Source organism: Onychostruthus taczanowskii, unplaced genomic scaffold (genome assembly GCF_017590055.1).
Source record: "Onychostruthus taczanowskii isolate IOZ18803 unplaced genomic scaffold, ASM1759005v1 scaffold156, whole genome shotgun sequence".
NCBI classification, from domain to species: domain Eukaryota; kingdom Metazoa; phylum Chordata; class Aves; order Passeriformes; family Passeridae; genus Onychostruthus; species Onychostruthus taczanowskii.
Window position 1 is genome coordinate 39,843 of NW_024498751.1, and position 18,187 is coordinate 58,029.

At 44.1% G+C, this 18,187-nt stretch overlaps 2 protein-coding genes across 2 annotated transcripts in view; one reads left to right on the forward strand and one right to left on the reverse strand.

Annotated features, from left to right (window-relative positions):
- MAP3K21 (mitogen-activated protein kinase kinase kinase 21) overlaps nucleotides 1–2,035 on the reverse strand; it is a 40,640-nt gene extending 38,605 nt beyond the window's left edge. Inside the window, exon 1 of the mRNA XM_041399142.1 lies at nucleotides 1,221–2,035. Coding sequence (XP_041255076.1) covers nucleotides 1,221–1,956 — 736 coding nt within the window. The 5' untranslated portion in view covers nucleotides 1,957–2,035. The remainder of the gene's footprint in view (nucleotides 1–1,220) is intronic.
- Nucleotides 2,036–6,330: 4,295 nt separating this feature from the next.
- The window catches only part of PCNX2 (pecanex 2), a 149,645-nt gene continuing 137,788 nt past the window's right edge, over nucleotides 6,331–18,187 (forward strand). The window contains exons 1-4 of the mRNA XM_041399139.1: nucleotides 6,331–6,483; nucleotides 12,506–12,711; nucleotides 15,138–15,252; nucleotides 17,565–17,601. Coding sequence (XP_041255073.1) covers nucleotides 6,331–6,483; nucleotides 12,506–12,711; nucleotides 15,138–15,252; nucleotides 17,565–17,601 — 511 coding nt within the window. The remainder of the gene's footprint in view (nucleotides 6,484–12,505; nucleotides 12,712–15,137; nucleotides 15,253–17,564; nucleotides 17,602–18,187) is intronic.

The window sequence follows — 18,187 nt, forward strand, 5'->3', positions numbered from 1 at the left end:
GGCACAAGCTGGCTACAGACCACTTGCTAGAAATAAAGGTGTTTGCCATGACGCTAAACGTCCAAGAGTTCACCGCCTGTGCTACAAACAGAACCACAAACACAGCTGAGCTAGGTTCTTTCTTTATCAAACAAATAGTGAAAGTATTCTCAGAACAGTCAGTCCCATGACTGAGCCTTGTCTCAACAGGCCATGCATGGTGACCTTCACGACACACAGCCTCTTAAACAAAGTGCTTCAAAGTTGAATGAAGCTTTTTTATTTCTACTGGACTACTTAAGGATTCCTAACTGGAAAAAAAAAAGAAGACTAACACATTGCTGCACTTTTGAAACATTCAGAACAAAAAGGAAAGAGTTGAGATAGTTTCAGATATTTATGGAAACACACTGATTTCCACTTTCAGGTCATCATTTCTGAACACAACTACGACGGCAACCCATAAACACGCTATTCTAGTAAGCCAGCTTTCCAAATGCACAGTGGCCAAAATCTTAGATGTTTCAGTTTTGTCAGATGGACCAAGAAGCCATTAAGCACGAATTGAGCAACTCCCTCATTCCTGCAGGTGCATTTGCCCATGCCAAGGGATGAAAGCAAATCTGGCATCTGAACAACAGTTTCTACTGGTTTTAAGGTACTTACCTTTTCCACCTCAATACTGGCTAAGTGGGTAAATTTTAGCAATGTTAAACGTACGCAGTGAAAACCAGAAACACATATGATTGTTCGACAGTGAAACAGAAGCGATACCCTTATTAAATCTTTTCTTTACAAGCACTTGGTTCCTTGGGTTAGTTTTAAAGGCCAGGACCACACAACGCATCAGAGTAAATATATCCTTGTAGACTTGCAACTGTGGTTGCACACAGAATTTTATCCCGCTCTGAGCGAGCTTCCCTCCGAGGGGGCAGGACTTTTCGTGCGCTGAAGGTACCCCTGGTTCCTCCCGACCTTTCCACGAGTTCGTAGCCAGCACAGCCCGGCAAACCGACCTGCCGCTTGCCCAAATTTCTGGCACTGGGTGCCCGAGTTGCGACACCCATCCCCCGGTGGAACAGGGCTCTCGGACGGCGCCCGTCCAGGCCCGGCCATCCGCCCCCGCGCCGCGGCCACGCCGGGACCCCCCCGGGCCCAGCGGCCTAAGGCGGGGACATCCCCTCGCCGCCGCGGTCCGAAGGTCCCTCGTCACCTCCCCCCACGTCCCGCCCGGTACTCACTGTTGCTCGACTTGAGGTCCCGGTGCAGGATGGGGACGATGGCCTCGTCGTGCAGGTAGAGCATGCCGCGGGCGATCTGCACCGCCCAGTTCACCAAGATGTGCGGGGGGATGCGGCGGCCCCCGCGGGCGGCCGCGGCCCCGGGGGCGGCGGCCAGGGCTCTGTTGAGGGATCCGCCGCGGGCGAACTCCATGACGAGGCAGAGGTTGGGCTCCCGCAGGCAGACCCCGTGCAGGGCGATGATGTTGGGGTGCCGCAGCATGGAGAAGAGCTTGGCCTCCTGCCGCACGCTCTCCGCCGTGGCCGTGATGTCCTCGTCGGGGTCTTGCCGTGCCGCCTTCACGGCCACCTCGCGGCCCCGCCAGGTGGCTCGGTACACCTTCCCGAAGCCCCCCACGCCGATGATCTCCTGCAGCTCCAGGTGCTGGAAGTCGATCTCCGTTAGGCTCCCCGCGGGGTCCCCCCGCCCACCGCCCCCAGCCGCCGCTCCACCGCGGGGCTGGCGGGTCACGTAGTTGGCCGGGAAGATGCCGAGGCGGTGGCGGATCTTCCCCGCCCACCAGCCGTCGTCGCCGGACACCGCCGCGTCCTGCGACAGCACTTCCACCACGTCCCCTCGCCGCAGGCTCAGCTCGTCCTCGCCGCTCGCCTCGTAGTCGTACAGCGCCGTCCACAGCGGGCACGGACCCCCGCTGCCGCCGGCGGCCGCCGCCGCCCCGGCGCCCGGCAGAGCCATGGCAGCGACCTTAGCCCCGGCGGCCACCAGCAGCAGCGCCGCCAACCCGGGAGCGCCCAGGCAGCCGCATCCTCACCTGCCGCCGCCGCCGCCGAGCGGGGCCCGCCGTCACGTGGCGCGGCGGGCCGAGCGGTCGGTGCGGTCCCGCGGGAGCGGCGGAGGGAGCTGTGACCCCCCCCCGCCGGGGGCTGCCTACCGGGCTGAGCGCTTGTACCTCCGTCGCAGCTTGCTCTCTCCTGCCTTGTGCGGTATTGGGGCTCGTTTGGAACAACCCCCAAGCGGGTTCTGAAGAAACCGAGCTTCCGCGGTTCGTGCTTGCTCTGCCACCTGCCTCCGCTGCTCGTGGGCTCTCGCAGAATAGGTCAGGTTGGAAGGGACCACATGGGTCATCTGCTCCAAGCTCCCTGCTCAAGCAGCGTCATCCTAGAACACATGGCACAGGATTGAGGCCAAGTGGTTCTTGAACATCTCCAGTGAGGGAGATTCCACGACCTCTCTGGACAATCTGTTCCAGTCAGCCTCACAGTAAAGCATTTCTTCCTCATATTCAGATGGAATTACCTGTGCATAAATTTCTGCCTGTTGCCTCTTATCCTGTTGCTCAGCCCCACTGAAAAGAGCCTGGCTCTTGGCACCCTCCCTTTAGATACTGATAGACATTGGTGAGGCCCATCTCAGTCATCTCTTCTCGAGGCTGAACAGGCCCAGTTCCCTCAGCTCCAGGTCCTTAATTATCTTTGTTGCCCTCCTCTGGACCCACTCCAGCTCTCCCCTGCTCACCACCCTGTTCATGCACAGGCTGAGTCCCAGCCCTGTGTGGTGCGATCACACAATCCTTTCAATTAAGAGGTTGCCTGAAAATAAAAAATGCTGTGTATGTACTATTTATGGGTAAAGATTCCCCTGGTTTTTTAAGTGGAAAAATCGTATCACTTTCTAAACTACAGTTGTAGTTTCCTTGGAAGTTGGAGGGAAGTGTGTGGGCTGGGGACGCCCTCCCGTCTCGCCAGCATGGTGGGAAACAGTGGTTCAAAGTGGAAGGAAATGAGTTTTCATGCCAGGAGCCAATCACTGTGCTGTGGGACCTGTGGTTATGGATGTGGCTGCTGCCAGCAGAGGCCCTGAGGAGGACAGTAAAGGCTCAGGAAAGGTGTTAAACTGCACTGCTGGGTTGAATAACCTGGTGCGATGAACACTCAATGTTTTGCACAAAACCCTACATTCAGAGCATTGTACATCTCTACATAAACACAAAATTTGCAGCTGGATACCACAGAACTAAGGTTTCAACATAAAGAAATTAATTAAAAAAAATTAGAATTACAGTATTCAAAAACCGTAAATTTTTGTTTACTCCACTATATAACTATAGTTATACAACACCCAAATATACAATTATGCTAAAGTGACTTACTGAACCACATTAACCAAAAGGAAAGAATGCAGAACCAGCATGTCTATCAAGTCTTCTCCCATTTCCTTTAATATAACATTGACTTGCAGCTATTCAGAGAGGTAATTACAAGCCTTTCCCTTATCTGCATATTTGCCTTATTATAAAAGCCATAAAGTATGTTGTAATACAAGCGTTCTGCCACACAAATTCCACCTTGTACTTTGTTATCTAAAAGAATCTGCAGGAACTAATTAAGTGTGGAATGTTTTGGGTCAGACAAGGTATTGGTTGCAGTACAATGAAATGTTTAAATATTTATCTAGAGCTATTATTCCAAAATTTGCTTTCTGAAGTGCCACTATCCACTAGCAATCACTGCACTCAGGTTAGACTTTGCTCAGTGTTTCTTCAGCACCCAGCGCTCCAGGACCTTGGTGTATAGTTGCTGTTCGTAGGAGTTCAAATAATGGAAATATTGTGACCCAAACCGTGTCAGGTGCCCTTAACTTTCCTGACGGCTCCACCTAGTGGAGTTACCGGTTAAAAGAGCAGCGTACAGACGGCGCAGACCCTCACTGGCATCTCTGTTGAGAAAAGAGGTCCCTTTTTTTTCATCTTAGGCACTCCTGCAGCTGTGTAGCTACAATACTGTGCATCTACGTTGTGTCCAGAACACATATCCTGACCTGGAAATTACAGGAACCCTTCATAACTGCAAATATCCTTATATCAAAAAAATACTTGTTGTCCAAAGATGAGGAAGAGTTGAAAGATTTGAGTGATCTATGGACAAGTGCCCAGTCAGCAGCCAAGCCCCACGCAGGCACTCACTCACTCCCCCACCAGTAGGATTGAGGAGAGAATCAGAAGAGTAAAAATGAGAAAACTTGTGGGTTGAGATAAGACAGTTTAATAGGGAAAGGAAAGCCACGCTCACAAGCAAAGCAAAACAAGGAATTAATTTACCACTTTCCATGGGCAGGCAGGTGTTCAGCCACCTCCAGAGATCAGGGTCCCATCACATGTAATAGTTACTTGGGAAGAAAAGTAACTAAGACACCATCACTACAAATGTCCCCCTCCTCCTCCTTCTTCCCCCCACTTGATATACTGAGCATGATGGTCTAGAATATCCCTTTGGGCAGTTTCAGTTACCTGTCCTGTTTATGCTCCCTCCCAGTTTTTCTTTTTTAGTACCACCTCACTGACAGGACACGAGACACAAAAAGATTTAAGACAAACATGGCATAGCAGCAACCAAAATATCTCTGTGTTACTAACAGTATTCTCGTATGGAATCTAAAACACAGCACTGTACCAGCTACTGAGAAGAAAATTGACTCTATCCTAGCCAAAACCAGGACAACAAGTCAACCTAATATCAATTGCAGTCTGTATTATTAGGCCTTCCACATTTTACCCTACATAAGTTAGAGGTCTCAAAAAACAGAAGAGAGGAGGTTTTGAAGAAGCTTTCTATTTGCACCCTAGTTTATGCACCTTTCTATTTTGGAGCTGGGCACGTAAACAAAATTTTTTGCTAGTCTGCCTGTGGGAAAATGACTTCAGTAGTTTCTGAAACTTCACATTTTTAGTTCTCATACATCAACAACATTATTCATAGCTGCATATTGGACTTGATTCAGTCATTACAATTGGTTTAATAAACTGTGTAATCTTTGAAAAGAACCTGCAAAGGATAAAAAAAAAGTTTACAACAAAGCAGAAGTTTGGGCAAGATGTGTTTACGGGAGTAGCACATGAGGCACGGCCAGGACTGTGCCTCCTTCATAGAGCTCAGGAAACTTCCCAAGGTCACACTGAGCCAGTATTCAAGCCTCAAGTCTGTAGATCCTCAGGCATCTAATGGTGGCAGTGCTGCTGAGGGAGAGGATGCCATTCCTCCCCTGCTCCCAAAGTCTTGTTCACAGTGCTGTATCATCCCTCCCATCAGGCCAAAACCAGCATCCAGCACGGCCACATTGCCTGCGACATCAGGAAGAAAGCTGAGGTATGTGGTTCATGAGCTCACAATTACTATAATAGCATCTGTGGTCTCTTACTTTTGTCAAAAAAAAAAAAAATCCATACAAAGCACAGCAGAATAGCATGTTTGGTTTGTGAAACTATAGCCACGGTCAGGAACAACTGAAATAGAGTAAATTTGGTGATGTGCAAGTTGACAGATGTATCCATTACACACACGCATCCTTCACAAAAATGACTGTAATAAAGGTCCATACGCGTGGAGCAGTCCCTAGAAGGGGCCGGTGAGACATTAAGATTGAATTCCACTACTATTTTCTGATGGTCAGGGATGGGAGGTGTTGAGCACCGTGTGAGGTTGTCCTGGTGTTCACAACCCACCCTTGTACCCCTTCCTTCGGAGGTGTCCCATAAGAATATACCTGGTATCCTTATGCCTCATTCTTCACCGACTTTAGTTTCCCCTGCCCAAGGCTTCCACTCATCTCCATCACCTTTTCAGCCCCCCTCTCCCCCACTTCGCCTATGCTTCCTCCAACCCGCCCCTACCTCCTCACTCCGCTAGTTTGAGGTCATCTGCGTGAAACTCTTCAACTAGGGCAGACTGGGCTTTTTCCTAAACCCATTCTTGAAAGAATCCGAATTTTTTTTGGAGGAATATCCCCACATCCCGCCCAAAACACATCTCAAGTCAACGCAAAACGGGAGACACTAAAGTTGGGCAGAGCTCGCAGATCGGAAACTCGTGATGTATCGGGCAGGATCAGTGAGAACCCGGCGGTGGGGGAGTGGCCGGCGAGGCGCGCAGCCCAGCTGGCGGCCGCCGGGGCTGCCCCTGTGCCGCGCTGTTTTTGCACCTGTGAACGCACCTCGCGGTGCGCGGGGCGGGACGCGGCCGTGACGGACACCCCCGCGCCAGAACCGCCCCCCCTCCGCCGCGGCTTGGCCCGGCCCCGCTCCGCCCCGCGGCCTCCGAGCGGCGGGGGGCGGCCATGGTGTCGCCGGCGGCGCGGCTGGTGGGGCAGGGCGTGTGGGCGGCGCTGACCGGGGGCTGGTACCACGACCCGGAGCAGGGCGCCTTCACCAACAGCTGCCACCTCTATCTGTGGCTGTTCCTGCTGACGCTGCCCATGGCCCTGCACCTGGTGAGAGGGGCTGGGGGGCGGGCGGCAGCGGGTGCCGGGGTGGGGGCAGCGGGCGCCGGGCCGCAGGCGGCAGCGGCGAGGGCGTGTGCGCTCAGCCGGCTGTAAACTGCCCTCCGGGGGGTGAAATATTGGGCATTCTGGGCTTTACCTGAGGGGTTTGTGTCTAAAGGTTAACGGGGTGAGTCCGTCGGCTGCGCTAGGCGGGGGCCGGACCCTTAGCCCTGCTGAAGGAGTTGGGTAGAGGTGAGGCGCTGGCCTCTGTAAGTGCTGAATGGCCGTGGGACGTTTGTTCAAAAATCTCTTTTGGAGACAGGTGTTTTGGTTTTGTTTTTTTAAGTTTGATCCAGTCTTACCTGCTGAGAAGGGTAAATAAATGGAAAAATCCAGATACCATGTAATTAATACGCCTTGCTGAAAGTCACTGGTGAATCACATGGCTTTTTGTGACATGCTTTTTGCTTTGTGCTGAAATTTAAACTTTGCAAGTGAATAATGACTAGAGTTTGTTTGCTGGACTTTAAAATTTATTTTCCTGAAAAGCTTGAAACTTTTGCTCTTGTTTTTGTGTGCTTTCCTACTGTGTGAGAAAAGCTTAAAGTGTGCTGGATCATCGAATCTATTTTGGTGTGTCCTTCAGTGATTACAGGGTAATATTGTTTCCGTTTAAAGCAGTTTCCATCCATTTGGTTCCTGGAGTGACTCAACTAAATTCTCAAATTCTAAATAGGTTTCTTCACTCTACATGGTCAGATATGGGCCTGATTATCAAAAGCAAAGAGCATTTATGAATCCCCTTGCAATACCAGTGGAAAGTGAATCTTGTATTTTTAAGTGTGAATTGGTATTGGAAATTTGTGGCATTGTGGATTGCAGTGAATTCCTCTAAGAGTGGCTCATGGAGTTAATGAACCAGAGTAACAATATGCTTGCTTCTGATTGGTTGCATGTTTCCTGTGCAAACCAGTAAGAGTCTTACATTGTAGGATTTGCTGTCCAAGTCATAAGTGTGATTAAAAAGGAAAAAAATTTGAAGGCTAGCTTTTTTATCCCAGTTGATATACATATGTATCTGGAAGGATTCTTGTGGAAAACGTCTGAACTGAAGAAGGTGTGGAGGTTGCACAAAAGAACACTAGTTTGTAGGTCAGAGCTAAGGTAGAAGTAATTTTTTAAAGGGGAGAAAATGTAACTTATCTACTGAACTCTCTTGGGCATCATCTTTGCCTGTCTAGATGGACTTGCTTTTTCTGCAGACTGACTGACCTCCTGATGAATCATCTGGTTAAATGCAGGACTTGTGTTCTTGAGCTAACATATTCCTATGGGAATTCTTTGTCCTTGATAAGAATAAAGTGTTTATTATGATGGCTGCCTGACAGTAATTATGTTCTTACACATTTTCTTGTTTCCAAGTGGCTTGTTTCTAAGGCTTTGTAAACTTTATGCAAGACATTTATTCTTGCCACTTAGAAACTTGAACCTGCTTTTTAGAAAAAGGTTTTTTTCTGGTTTATAAGAAATTTTGTTTATAATATTCAGTAATGTTTGGGGTGATATTTATGTTAGATGCCGGACACCAATATTTTGGATTCAGCTAAAGCAGTCAGTGATGTTTCTTGAAATGGCAAAATGAAAACAGATCAGAGTACTACTTTTTAAATTTTTCATTTGCTTGGGATAATCTTTTGTTAAAGTCAGGAAGTCTCTCTGAAACAGTGTGATTTGAATCAAATGGCAAAACTCATCCATCTGTTTTTAGTTTTTTCACAGTGGCTCAGCAGAGGCGTGCTGACGGTAGCATTGAGAAGCTTAAAGTATCAAGTTGTTTCTGTTGTGTGGATCGAGAATTTCTTTCTCTAGCTTATTCAGCATGGCTTACTTTGGTACTAAGGATTCCTTTATTAGCTTTCCCCGCCCCTGAAAATGCAGCTCTCTGTTTCCATTACTTTATTTTCTTTATTATTTAAACATTAAAAATGTACATTGGCTATTTGGAGCATCATTGCTGTTCAAATCAACTTTCGAAATTATAATGAGATCTTTTCTAACTGTGCCATATCAACTTTCATAATAAGAATTCAGGTTATCTTATTCCACCAAACAGTTGAGGATCCCTAGGTGTTTTGCACATGAAAATAGTGATAACTGTTTAGTATTCAGCCCCTGGGCTGAATTCAGCCCCAGTAAAACACCAGTGACCTAGAGCTGCATCTTTGGGAAATGCTTGTACTATAGCTTATTTTACAAGCTGCAAGAGAATGTGCATTGTGTTTGGGTGACTCCCCAGAACAATGCACTGAGTGTTTCTCCTGCCTTTTGTTGGACAGGGAACCCTTAAACTTACAGGGTTGTTACTGCTCACCCACTAGATCTTCAAATCATGCTGTTGTAGGAGAAGTACAGCATGGCAGTATAAGGGTGTGGGCACATAAATTACTCAGAGGTAAATTGTGATAAAACTAGCAGTGTGTCAGCTGCTTCCAGTCCCACTTGGCCGCCTTTTACCCCACTCTATCACTGTCAAAGTTAAGGATGGGTATATCTCCGCAGCAGAGATAGGCTACCCTGTTACGTACTATATTTATTGCGTGGTAGGACACACTTAGAACTCAATGTACACCCCTGGAATTTTATTTGCTACCTGCTTTCCCATATTTTATATTGTGTGATGGATATCTCTTAATATTGACCCACCTTAATTAACAGATAAACAAGGATCTTTGGCTCCAGTGTCATATCTCCCACACACATCTCTGATGGTAGTGGCTGACTGAACCTTTGTTTGGTAGTTCCCTCAGTTGTGTTGGAGACAGTGAGGCCCAGGTGCAGCACTACCTTGCTCTAGATGCCTCAGGGGCTCAAGCAGTGGGTGGGATGCATCAGGGTCTAAGCACCCTTTATCATTCAGCCCAATTTACAGGGCGTGGTGTTTCGTTCAAAGGTTACATACCTTTATGTGCATATCTCAGTCACCTCCACCTTTGTGCTACTCAAATGATACCAGCAGACACGTGATGGAGAATGTGGCTGTTCTTCTGAAAACAATCTGGGCAGGCAGAAGCCCCAAGCAAAGGTGCTCCTTACGTGGTGATGTCAACCCTGTTGCATTTGCAGCAGTAAGTTGGGCCACATTTGGGGCACACCAGTCTGCATTTCTGGCTGTGACCCCACGCTATTCTGGTGCAAGGTACAACAACAGAAGCTACTGGAGAACAAAAAGTACATTATGGTAGAGTTTTTAATGGGATGAAAGAATGAAGAAAATTAGGACTATGGCTTCCATAGAAACCTGTGGGAAGTCATGAAGCCTGCTTTCTAATGAATTTGTATTTGTGGATTTTTTTTTTCCATAGCTTTTAATAAGATGTCAACTTAATTGAAGCTTTTCCTGTCACTGGGGTGGCATCAAAAGGTCAGAGAGCTGTGTGGGCTCCTCTCATTAATGGAGGAGGTGTGCTGCTGTGACCTTGCCCAGTGGGGTGTATTCTCTTAAAGTTTGCTGAATAACTTTTTAATCCTTTGGCTACCTTTCAGCTGAGGGGATGGAGGGAAATGATGAATACACAGACACACGGTGTGATTATAAAACCTCATTTTCATAGAAAACCAGGCTAATTATAACTATAGTGCATCAAAAGTGACTCTATCATCTAATTCCTCAGTGGTCTGTAACTTAGTTCCTCCTTAGCATGGATTTTATAGCTTTCACCTGTCTGTCCCTTGGAACACCAACTGCAGTCATATGACACCAGTACCTTATGCAAGAGGCCTGATTCAGAGAATGGAGGGCTTTCCATTATCATCTTTCTCCTAATTCCTCATGTGGACAGAGAGCAACCTGCTGGCTTGTAGTACTCAGCTTGCCCCAAGATTCAGAGTATTGAAGATGCACAAGATGCCATTGGCCGTCTTGGTGTGGTGAGCGCACTAAAACACAGCGTGTCTTGGACAGATAGGCACAGAGACCACGGGCTGGCGCAGGGCACAGCTCCGGTAGGTCTGGTCACAAGGCAGGGATGAGCACATGCTGCACTCAGCATTTGCTAAAACTGGCCCTGTTTTCCACTCAAAAATCTGGGAGCTTCCTTTGAGTCTCTCTTGTAGCATGCTCTCTGCACGCATAGGCTGGCTACTGGAAATCTATTTTTGTTGTGTCCTCTTGACATTATTCTTATAATATTTATTAAGCTTTATGAATGTCACCTATAAAGCACTTCTTTTCTTAGTGGGCCATTCTGAGTTGATATTTAATGAGTGAGTGGTTGATCTGTGCCTTTTTGTATATACTTGAAGAGATTCATTGGAAGGTGAACAAATCCCTCTTAAACAGTCAGTACAGATAATTGGCTGTCGCTCTTTGTGAAACCAAGCAATGTCTTACTTGTTTTGTAAAAACATTAGTCATAAACCACAAATTCTTTAACCTCAAGTTCTTCAACCTCATCTACTAAGCCTCATACCCTGAGAACATGACCTTGCAAATGGATCCTGTCTCTGGCCCGAGTTCACTAAATAACTGAAGGGTATGCTGGGAGTTGGTATTTACACAGTAAGTACCATGAAGTACTCTTACCAGACTTAAGCCTCAACTTGTAGAAAGTCATGTCTGTCTTGTTAGGGATCATTGGTAGTACGTATGTCCTAAATAGCTCCTCCACTATTGTGCAACAGATTCTTTGTATCTGAATCAGAATAGTCATAAAAAAGGATTCGCCTGAAAATTTTCATCTTGATGGCATGAAGTCCCAGTGAGCCAAAAGCAGCATCAGAATTGCATCCCACTTGCTTGTCACAACACAGAAATGATTCAACATATTAATTTCAACATCAAGATAAATGTAGTGACTTGTTCTAAAGGTGAAATAAGCATGCCTTGTTCCCTCCCCTTTATCTGTGTGGTCGGTGTGATTTATTTATGAATTTTAAAAAGTGATGGATTTAGTCCCAAAGTAAAGACCTTTCTTAAAAGTTACCTTCAGCAGGCTTTTACCAGATCCTGAGTATTGGAAACCTTTTTTGTTTCTGTGTGTTGCTTGGGTTTTTTTGTTGTTGTTCTTGTGTGAGAATGTAGTAAATCTCTGTTTAAATAAAACCCCTGAAACTTTGAGATTAGACTCACTGTGAGACTGCAGCTGTGTAATGACAATGCATAAGCATGTTCCATGACTATAATGGTAAAGACTTTGGTACTTCAATTATAACTGTAAGTGTCCATTGCTATGATTTGCCCTGTACTGTAAGGAAGTATTTGTATATAAAAAAAAGTTGTTAGTCTGTCATGTATTTGAAAGAACTTTACAGAGTATAGTTGAACTGTAATTAATTTTAATGACTAAGAGCTGTAGTGCTCATCACAGATCATCAAACAGATCACAGACAGCTGCAAATTAACAATTAAGTACTTTAGAAAAAGAATTCAAAGAGGTTGTGTCATAGTTTAACCCCAGCCTGCAACTAAGCACTACATAGCCAATCGCTCACTCCTTGAATGTCAGCCTGGATAGGATGCCTCTTCAACTGTGTTTTTATTAATTTGTTTTGACTAGTCGTGAATAATTATTTAAAATTTTTTAGTGGTTAAGGTATTTGGGAACATGTTGTGAGGTATTAGAAAATGGACATCAAATGACAGTGTTCTGCTATTGAGTCATAACTGACGTATAGAGTAAGATGACAGAATTTTTCTAAAGGTTTTGTGTGTGTAGATAACTAATGTTTCATTTTGTGTCTGTATTTTTATGAATTCATAGTATAGGAAAGGCTGCAGCTGCTTTAACATGGGACTGCAGTATTTTTAAAAGCTTAATAATGTTTGTCAATGATGAGACTTTGCTGATTTTGATAATAAATAACATCCACAGCTAATAAAAAGAGTAGATCTTGTGAAATGGTTTGAAACTTGAAGAAACCCTTAAACCTTTTCTATGAGCAGAACTCAATACATATATTGTATTCAAAAGTTTTAGCAGCATTTTCTCAAAGCAAACTGTTACCATTGTGTCCTCATTATTTCTTTCTGTAGGCTTGTCCAGCGAATGCAGTGACAGTTTTTGTGTACTGCAGCTCGGTGACAGTTTTCTTCACGGTAATAAAGGTGATCAGCTACCGTTTACACCTTATGTTTGATAAAGGCGAAGTAATTCAACAAAAGCTTTCAAGAAAAAATGGAAGGCAATGTAAAGATACGGAGGTTCAAAAAGGAGAAGCAGCTGAGTCCTCAAATTGTAGGTAAGGTTTTCCTTGCATTGCTGGCACATTATGTAAAATGGGTGAGTTTGCACCATGGTCCTGCACAGCAGAAATGTCTGTTGAAAGTGAGATTACTCCTTACAGCTATATAAAGAATGACCCTTTCAAAAACTTGCCTAGTGCTTTTCAGCTGGGTGGCTGAAATGTTCTTGTGGGGAAGCAGGCAGAGCTGCACCTGATTCAGAGGTCGGGCAGCAGCTGGGCACTGTGAAGATGGTAGAGATATCCACTGGAGGTGCTAACAGGTCCTGAAGAAAATGTGGCAGAAGTTTCCTGGGGAAAACTGCTCCTTCATCTTCTTACTGTGCTTACCTGCTGGGAAGAGGCAAGGAAGTGGCAGGCACCTGTTGGTAAAGAAAGTGTTTTAATATCATGGCTTTGGATGTCAAGGCAACCTCATGTTGCCTTTGTGTGCTTTCAGTAACTTCCCTCTCAGATCACACCTACATGCAGAAGTTGCTTTTCCCCCTTATGTTTTGTTGTGATAATTATGATGCTTCTGTGGTCCTGTTCATAAGGAGAGCTAGTACTGCTTTTAGTTCTCAGGGGCTTTTGGTAGGCTGTTGTAGCTTCTCTACCGAGGAGCAAAGTACAATTAGTCTTTGCTGCATATAATCAATAAGGCTGCTTCTTTTGATGGTATTGAGGTAAAAACAGCAGTGAGATGAAGACTAGTACTGACGTTTTCCAGATTTGTGTATTGGTAGAATGTTCCAGCTGGTTTTTCAAGCTTGAGTCATACAAACAAATGAAGCTGGCAAGTGGCTTTCAGTGATACCAGGTGTTATGACAGATGTGAAAAATGCTGAAATTAGATACATCTAAAAGTGACAGAAGTATAGAAATGTCCAAAGCAAGCTTAAATTGAGTAGCTTTGTTAAAACTACCAGTCAAGCTTCGACAGAGAGCTCTGTATAAAAGAACTGAGGGTATTTTTTTGGATGCATTTGCAGTTGCTATTGCTAGCTCTGTGCCAGCTAAGTAGTATCAAGATAGTTTGTATTCCTCTGTGCTATTGCTCTTCTGTGTCTTTACACATGCACACCTGTGCTACACTCCTGGCAGTGATGTTGCTGGGACAGTCAAGGTCTGCCTGTGTCAAGACTCTTCTGAAAAATGCCTCTGTGTGTCACTAACCATATGACATTTTTATTTTAGATGGAGTTATGCCTTTCAGACTATTTTGGCTGAGAAGTAAAGGTAGAATAAGTTAAAAGTTGCATGTTAAATCATGTGACTGTTCCTCCCAGGTTGATTTGTGTATGCATGACAAACCATTAATTAGTACTTGGTCAGAAAATAAAGATCTCAATATTATTTTGACTAGATGGATGACAGAATTTTTTAAACAGACCTTGATAGTTGCCAGGTTGGTTGAACAAGTTTTTGAAGCCAGTTAACTAAAAAAAATATTGTGGAAAGAGATCCCCCCAGATAAATAATTTTATTGCTTCTGTACAATTTTAGAATTTTAAAAATAAGTTTTTGGTGAAAAAAACAACCCCATGAACAAATAGAAAAGCCCAACCTCATGCTTTTCAGCATTTCACTGTGGTGTTTTTCTGGGTTGTTTAAAAATTTCTTGGTGTTTTTTTTGTTAAACTGAATTTTTGTTGTGTTATACCTGAGAAAGAGAATATTTGTAGGTTATTGATGGTAAACCTTGTCCAAAAATACCTGTTTATATCCATGGAAAAGCTAGTAGAACATATGTGTAAAAGGAGTTAGTGGATAGTTTAGTGTATCCACAAAGGAACTGATCAATAAATTGCCTTAGAATATGTGAAATTAGTAATGACTGTATATTTGCTTTGCCTAGACCAGAGCAAAAGTTTTATTTTCTGGTCTAATGATTATATTAGAACTCTCTGTGTTGCATTTCAAGTGGGTGCTTTATGGGACGTTTCCAGATAAACAGGCAGTTAGATAAGGCTTACATATGCAAGGACTTACAAAGCAAAAATTGTGAAAGGAGTACCTTTTGATTGTCATATGTCTAAGGAAAAGCCCCAAATTGCCTTTTGTGCCAATAAATCTGTTTGTGGAAATAAATCTGTTTGTGTCAGGAAGGCTAAATGGCATTATATAGCCATAGGGAGGTTGAAGAGATATCATTCTATTTCTCATAGCTCTACTTCTGAAGACACCATAATCATTTTACATTGACGGGTTTTTATTCTTTTGGTTTTATCAAGTTGTCTTGGTGAGGAAGGAAGTGCAGAAATGCGTTACAGTATTTTTACAGCCCTGTGCTTTTATCATTGGAGGGGAAAGAAGTGCTGTTACTTCATTGTGCTGTGCTACTTCTTCCCATTGTGTTCTTATTCGTGAGCTGCTTCCCAAAGCTCACTGTGATGCCCTGTGGTGAGAAGCATTGCTTTATCTTTTATGTGCTTCCCCTTCAGCAATAACTCGGGGGATCACGTCGTCGGTGAGACCAGCCCAAATGGCTCTACACAGACAATTCCTGACAGTTCCAGAGTGAAGGCCCCGCACTCGCAGGACTCTCCTGGAGCCACGGTGAGTATGTGCACTCCTCCAGCGGTGTCCTCACCTCCAGCAGTCCACACTCACCACACACTTCTGTATTGCCAGGTACTCATTGCTTGTAACATAGGCCTGCTCCAAGAGGAAGGGTCATTCCCTTGGAATCCATCTGCTGGGTATGCCACTGCTGCCTGTCCTAAAGGTTTGGCTTTGCACAGCTGAAACTGTCATACATAATGCTGCACTTCGTAGGAGTGCTCTCTCTGCTCTACAGACAGCAAGTGGCCTTTGCAAATCTTGCCAAGAGCAGCTAGTTTTTGGGGCTGCTTTGAGAGGAGGGAGAGGCTAATGCAGTCAGCATTGTTTTGTTGCCTCTGAAGGGATCTGCTTCCTGGAGCATTAATAATTTGGTTTTGTGTAACTAGATTTATGCTTATAAAATGAACCAAAAATATCTCTTCAGTATTTAAAGGAAGCATAAAAGCCATTGAAATCTAGGAGATGTCTACAGGAGGTTAAAATTACCGTTATGTGCACTCAATGCCATTGGCTGTGCTTAATAAAATGAAGGTATATGAACTGATTAGGTGATGTATTTAAATGTTATTAAAGAAAAAAAAATAGGAAACACTCATGATAAGTTGAAGAAATTTTCAAAAAATTAGGAAACCGAATAACACTGTGTAATCTTAAACAACTCCCCTTGCATACTGTGGTAACATCTTTAATTATGTGATACCATGCTATTTTTTTCTACAGGACTCCTGCCTCAGTCAGTGCAGAGGATGGTTAGTGATTTCTGAATAAGTGGCTATTTGATGCTTCATTCTGTCCTCATATTCCTCCACACCCACCCTTTATCCCTATTTACTACAAAATATTCAAATCCTGATCTGAATCAGAATTGTTTCTTCATTTCCTGGAGTGTTTTTACCTTTTTGCAGCGTCTGTGTGATTCAGAGACATTAATAGTTTTTTTTTGTTTGTTTGTTTGTTTTTAATGAGGTAAAGTATTTTTCATCTTGTTTCTGTCCTACTCTCCAGTATTCTGGTATTTGTCCATTCTGCAAACCTATGCCTTCCTGGGATCTCATCATAGTCTTCCACTTCCAAACTTGTAGGTTGGGTCTTGTCAAACCAAGTCTCCTGTTCTTGCTGCCAGGATACCACCATGAAATTTTAGAAAACAATAATTTCCTCTTGGTTTTGGTGCCTGTCAGTCAGAAGAGAGCCAGACATTTTTTTTTTTCAATGTCTTGTTCCTAATTATGCACTTAGGCTGTTGAATTTAAACTCCTGAAGTATTCCTCTGGGGTGTTGTGTTTGGTTTTGAGCTCCCCAGTTAGTTCCCATGCACATTGACCCACTGATGAGAATCCAGCAGAGGCCAACAAGGTGATTGAGGAATGTGATGTGTGAGGACAGGCAGATGGGATGTTTCAGCCTTTGTACAGCTAAACTCTTTCGTAACCATACAAGCAGAGCTTACTGCTGTCTTCAGTTTCCTAATACTAAGTTACACAGTACGTTGGGCACACTCTTCTCAGAGGTGTCCAGTGGCAGGATAAGAAACAGTTGCAGCCATGGAAATATACAGTTAGATGAATTACATTTAATGTTATTTGTGTGGGATTGTTTTGGTTTTTGGTGGTTTGTGTATTGGGTTTTTTGTTTTTTTTTCCCTACCAAGTGAGTGGTCAAATACTGGAAGAGGTTTTCCAGAGAAGTTGTGAAATTCTCCTTCTTTGGAGACTTTCAAAGCTCTGTTGGAGATGACCCTGAACAACCTGCTCAAACTGTATCTCCTTTGAGTGTGTGTGTGTGTGGCAGAGGGGATTTAGACTAAATGACCTTCAAAGCTTCCTTGGAATCTAAATGATTCTATATTAATTTAATGTCTCTGTCCTCTAGTTTTCCATTGAGAAATACTTACCAATGCTAGAGGCCAAACTTTTCATTCTAATGCTTTGGAAGCACATAGCTGGATAAGTGGAACAGATGAACACATTCTATTCCTTAATGATTAAAAAAAAGTGTACCTCGATTAGGCACTGCAAGATTTTTTTTAAAGAACATTTTGCTTTTCTTTCCCCTCCCCAAACATCACACACAATTTCAGTGATGCAATTTGGAGCACGACTGTTCTGTAACCATCTCCCTCACCCACCCCTTGCATTTTGTGCAAGGTACATGTTCAAATTTCAGTGATTTTTAAGCAGCTTACCAATGCTGTAATTAACCTTTAATTAGATAGCTATTGATAGCTACATTGATAGATTTTTTTTTCCCCAACAGAATTTAATAAATGACCATGTTAATCTTGTGTGTTTCTTTTCATTTTTTAGGACCTGCCAACACGGGAAACTATTGAAGATCTTAGAGGTATTTTAAAGGCTTTATAAATCCCCTAAGCTGTTGTTTAATCATTGCTTGGCAAAAAAGTAATGGCACAGAGGACCCCATGGCAGGTTCTGTTGTGTGCCCTATTAGGTTCTGAGTTGAAGAGCAGAACTAAATTTCAAGGGTATTCTAACAGACTAAGCTTTCTCAGCTATCAGCCAAGCTGTCTGGGATGCATCCTTTTGAGGGGTGTGCAAATAGCTCTCCCCATTTTGATACAGGGAGATGAAAGAGCTTTGCCCCACCTTCTTAGGCAGCTCTGAGCTTCTGTAATGCATTAAACTGGGAAGTTAACACTTAGATTGCATCTTAGAGCCCTAGAACATGTGGCTGTTAACTTCTGTTGTGATTGTCAACATTTAGCTGTGTTGTATATTCCAGTACATTTACTTTGCCTACACTTCCACCTCACTTGAGATGTCTTAATATTTTAAATCTTGTTTTGTTTTTGTTAAGGCTGATCACCATATCCTGTGTGACCATTTAGGAATCACACAAAGTGATGTAGCAAACCTGCAGCATTGGCTTATTTTTTCTTTCACCTCTCCCTAAGTGGGGATAGTTCTGT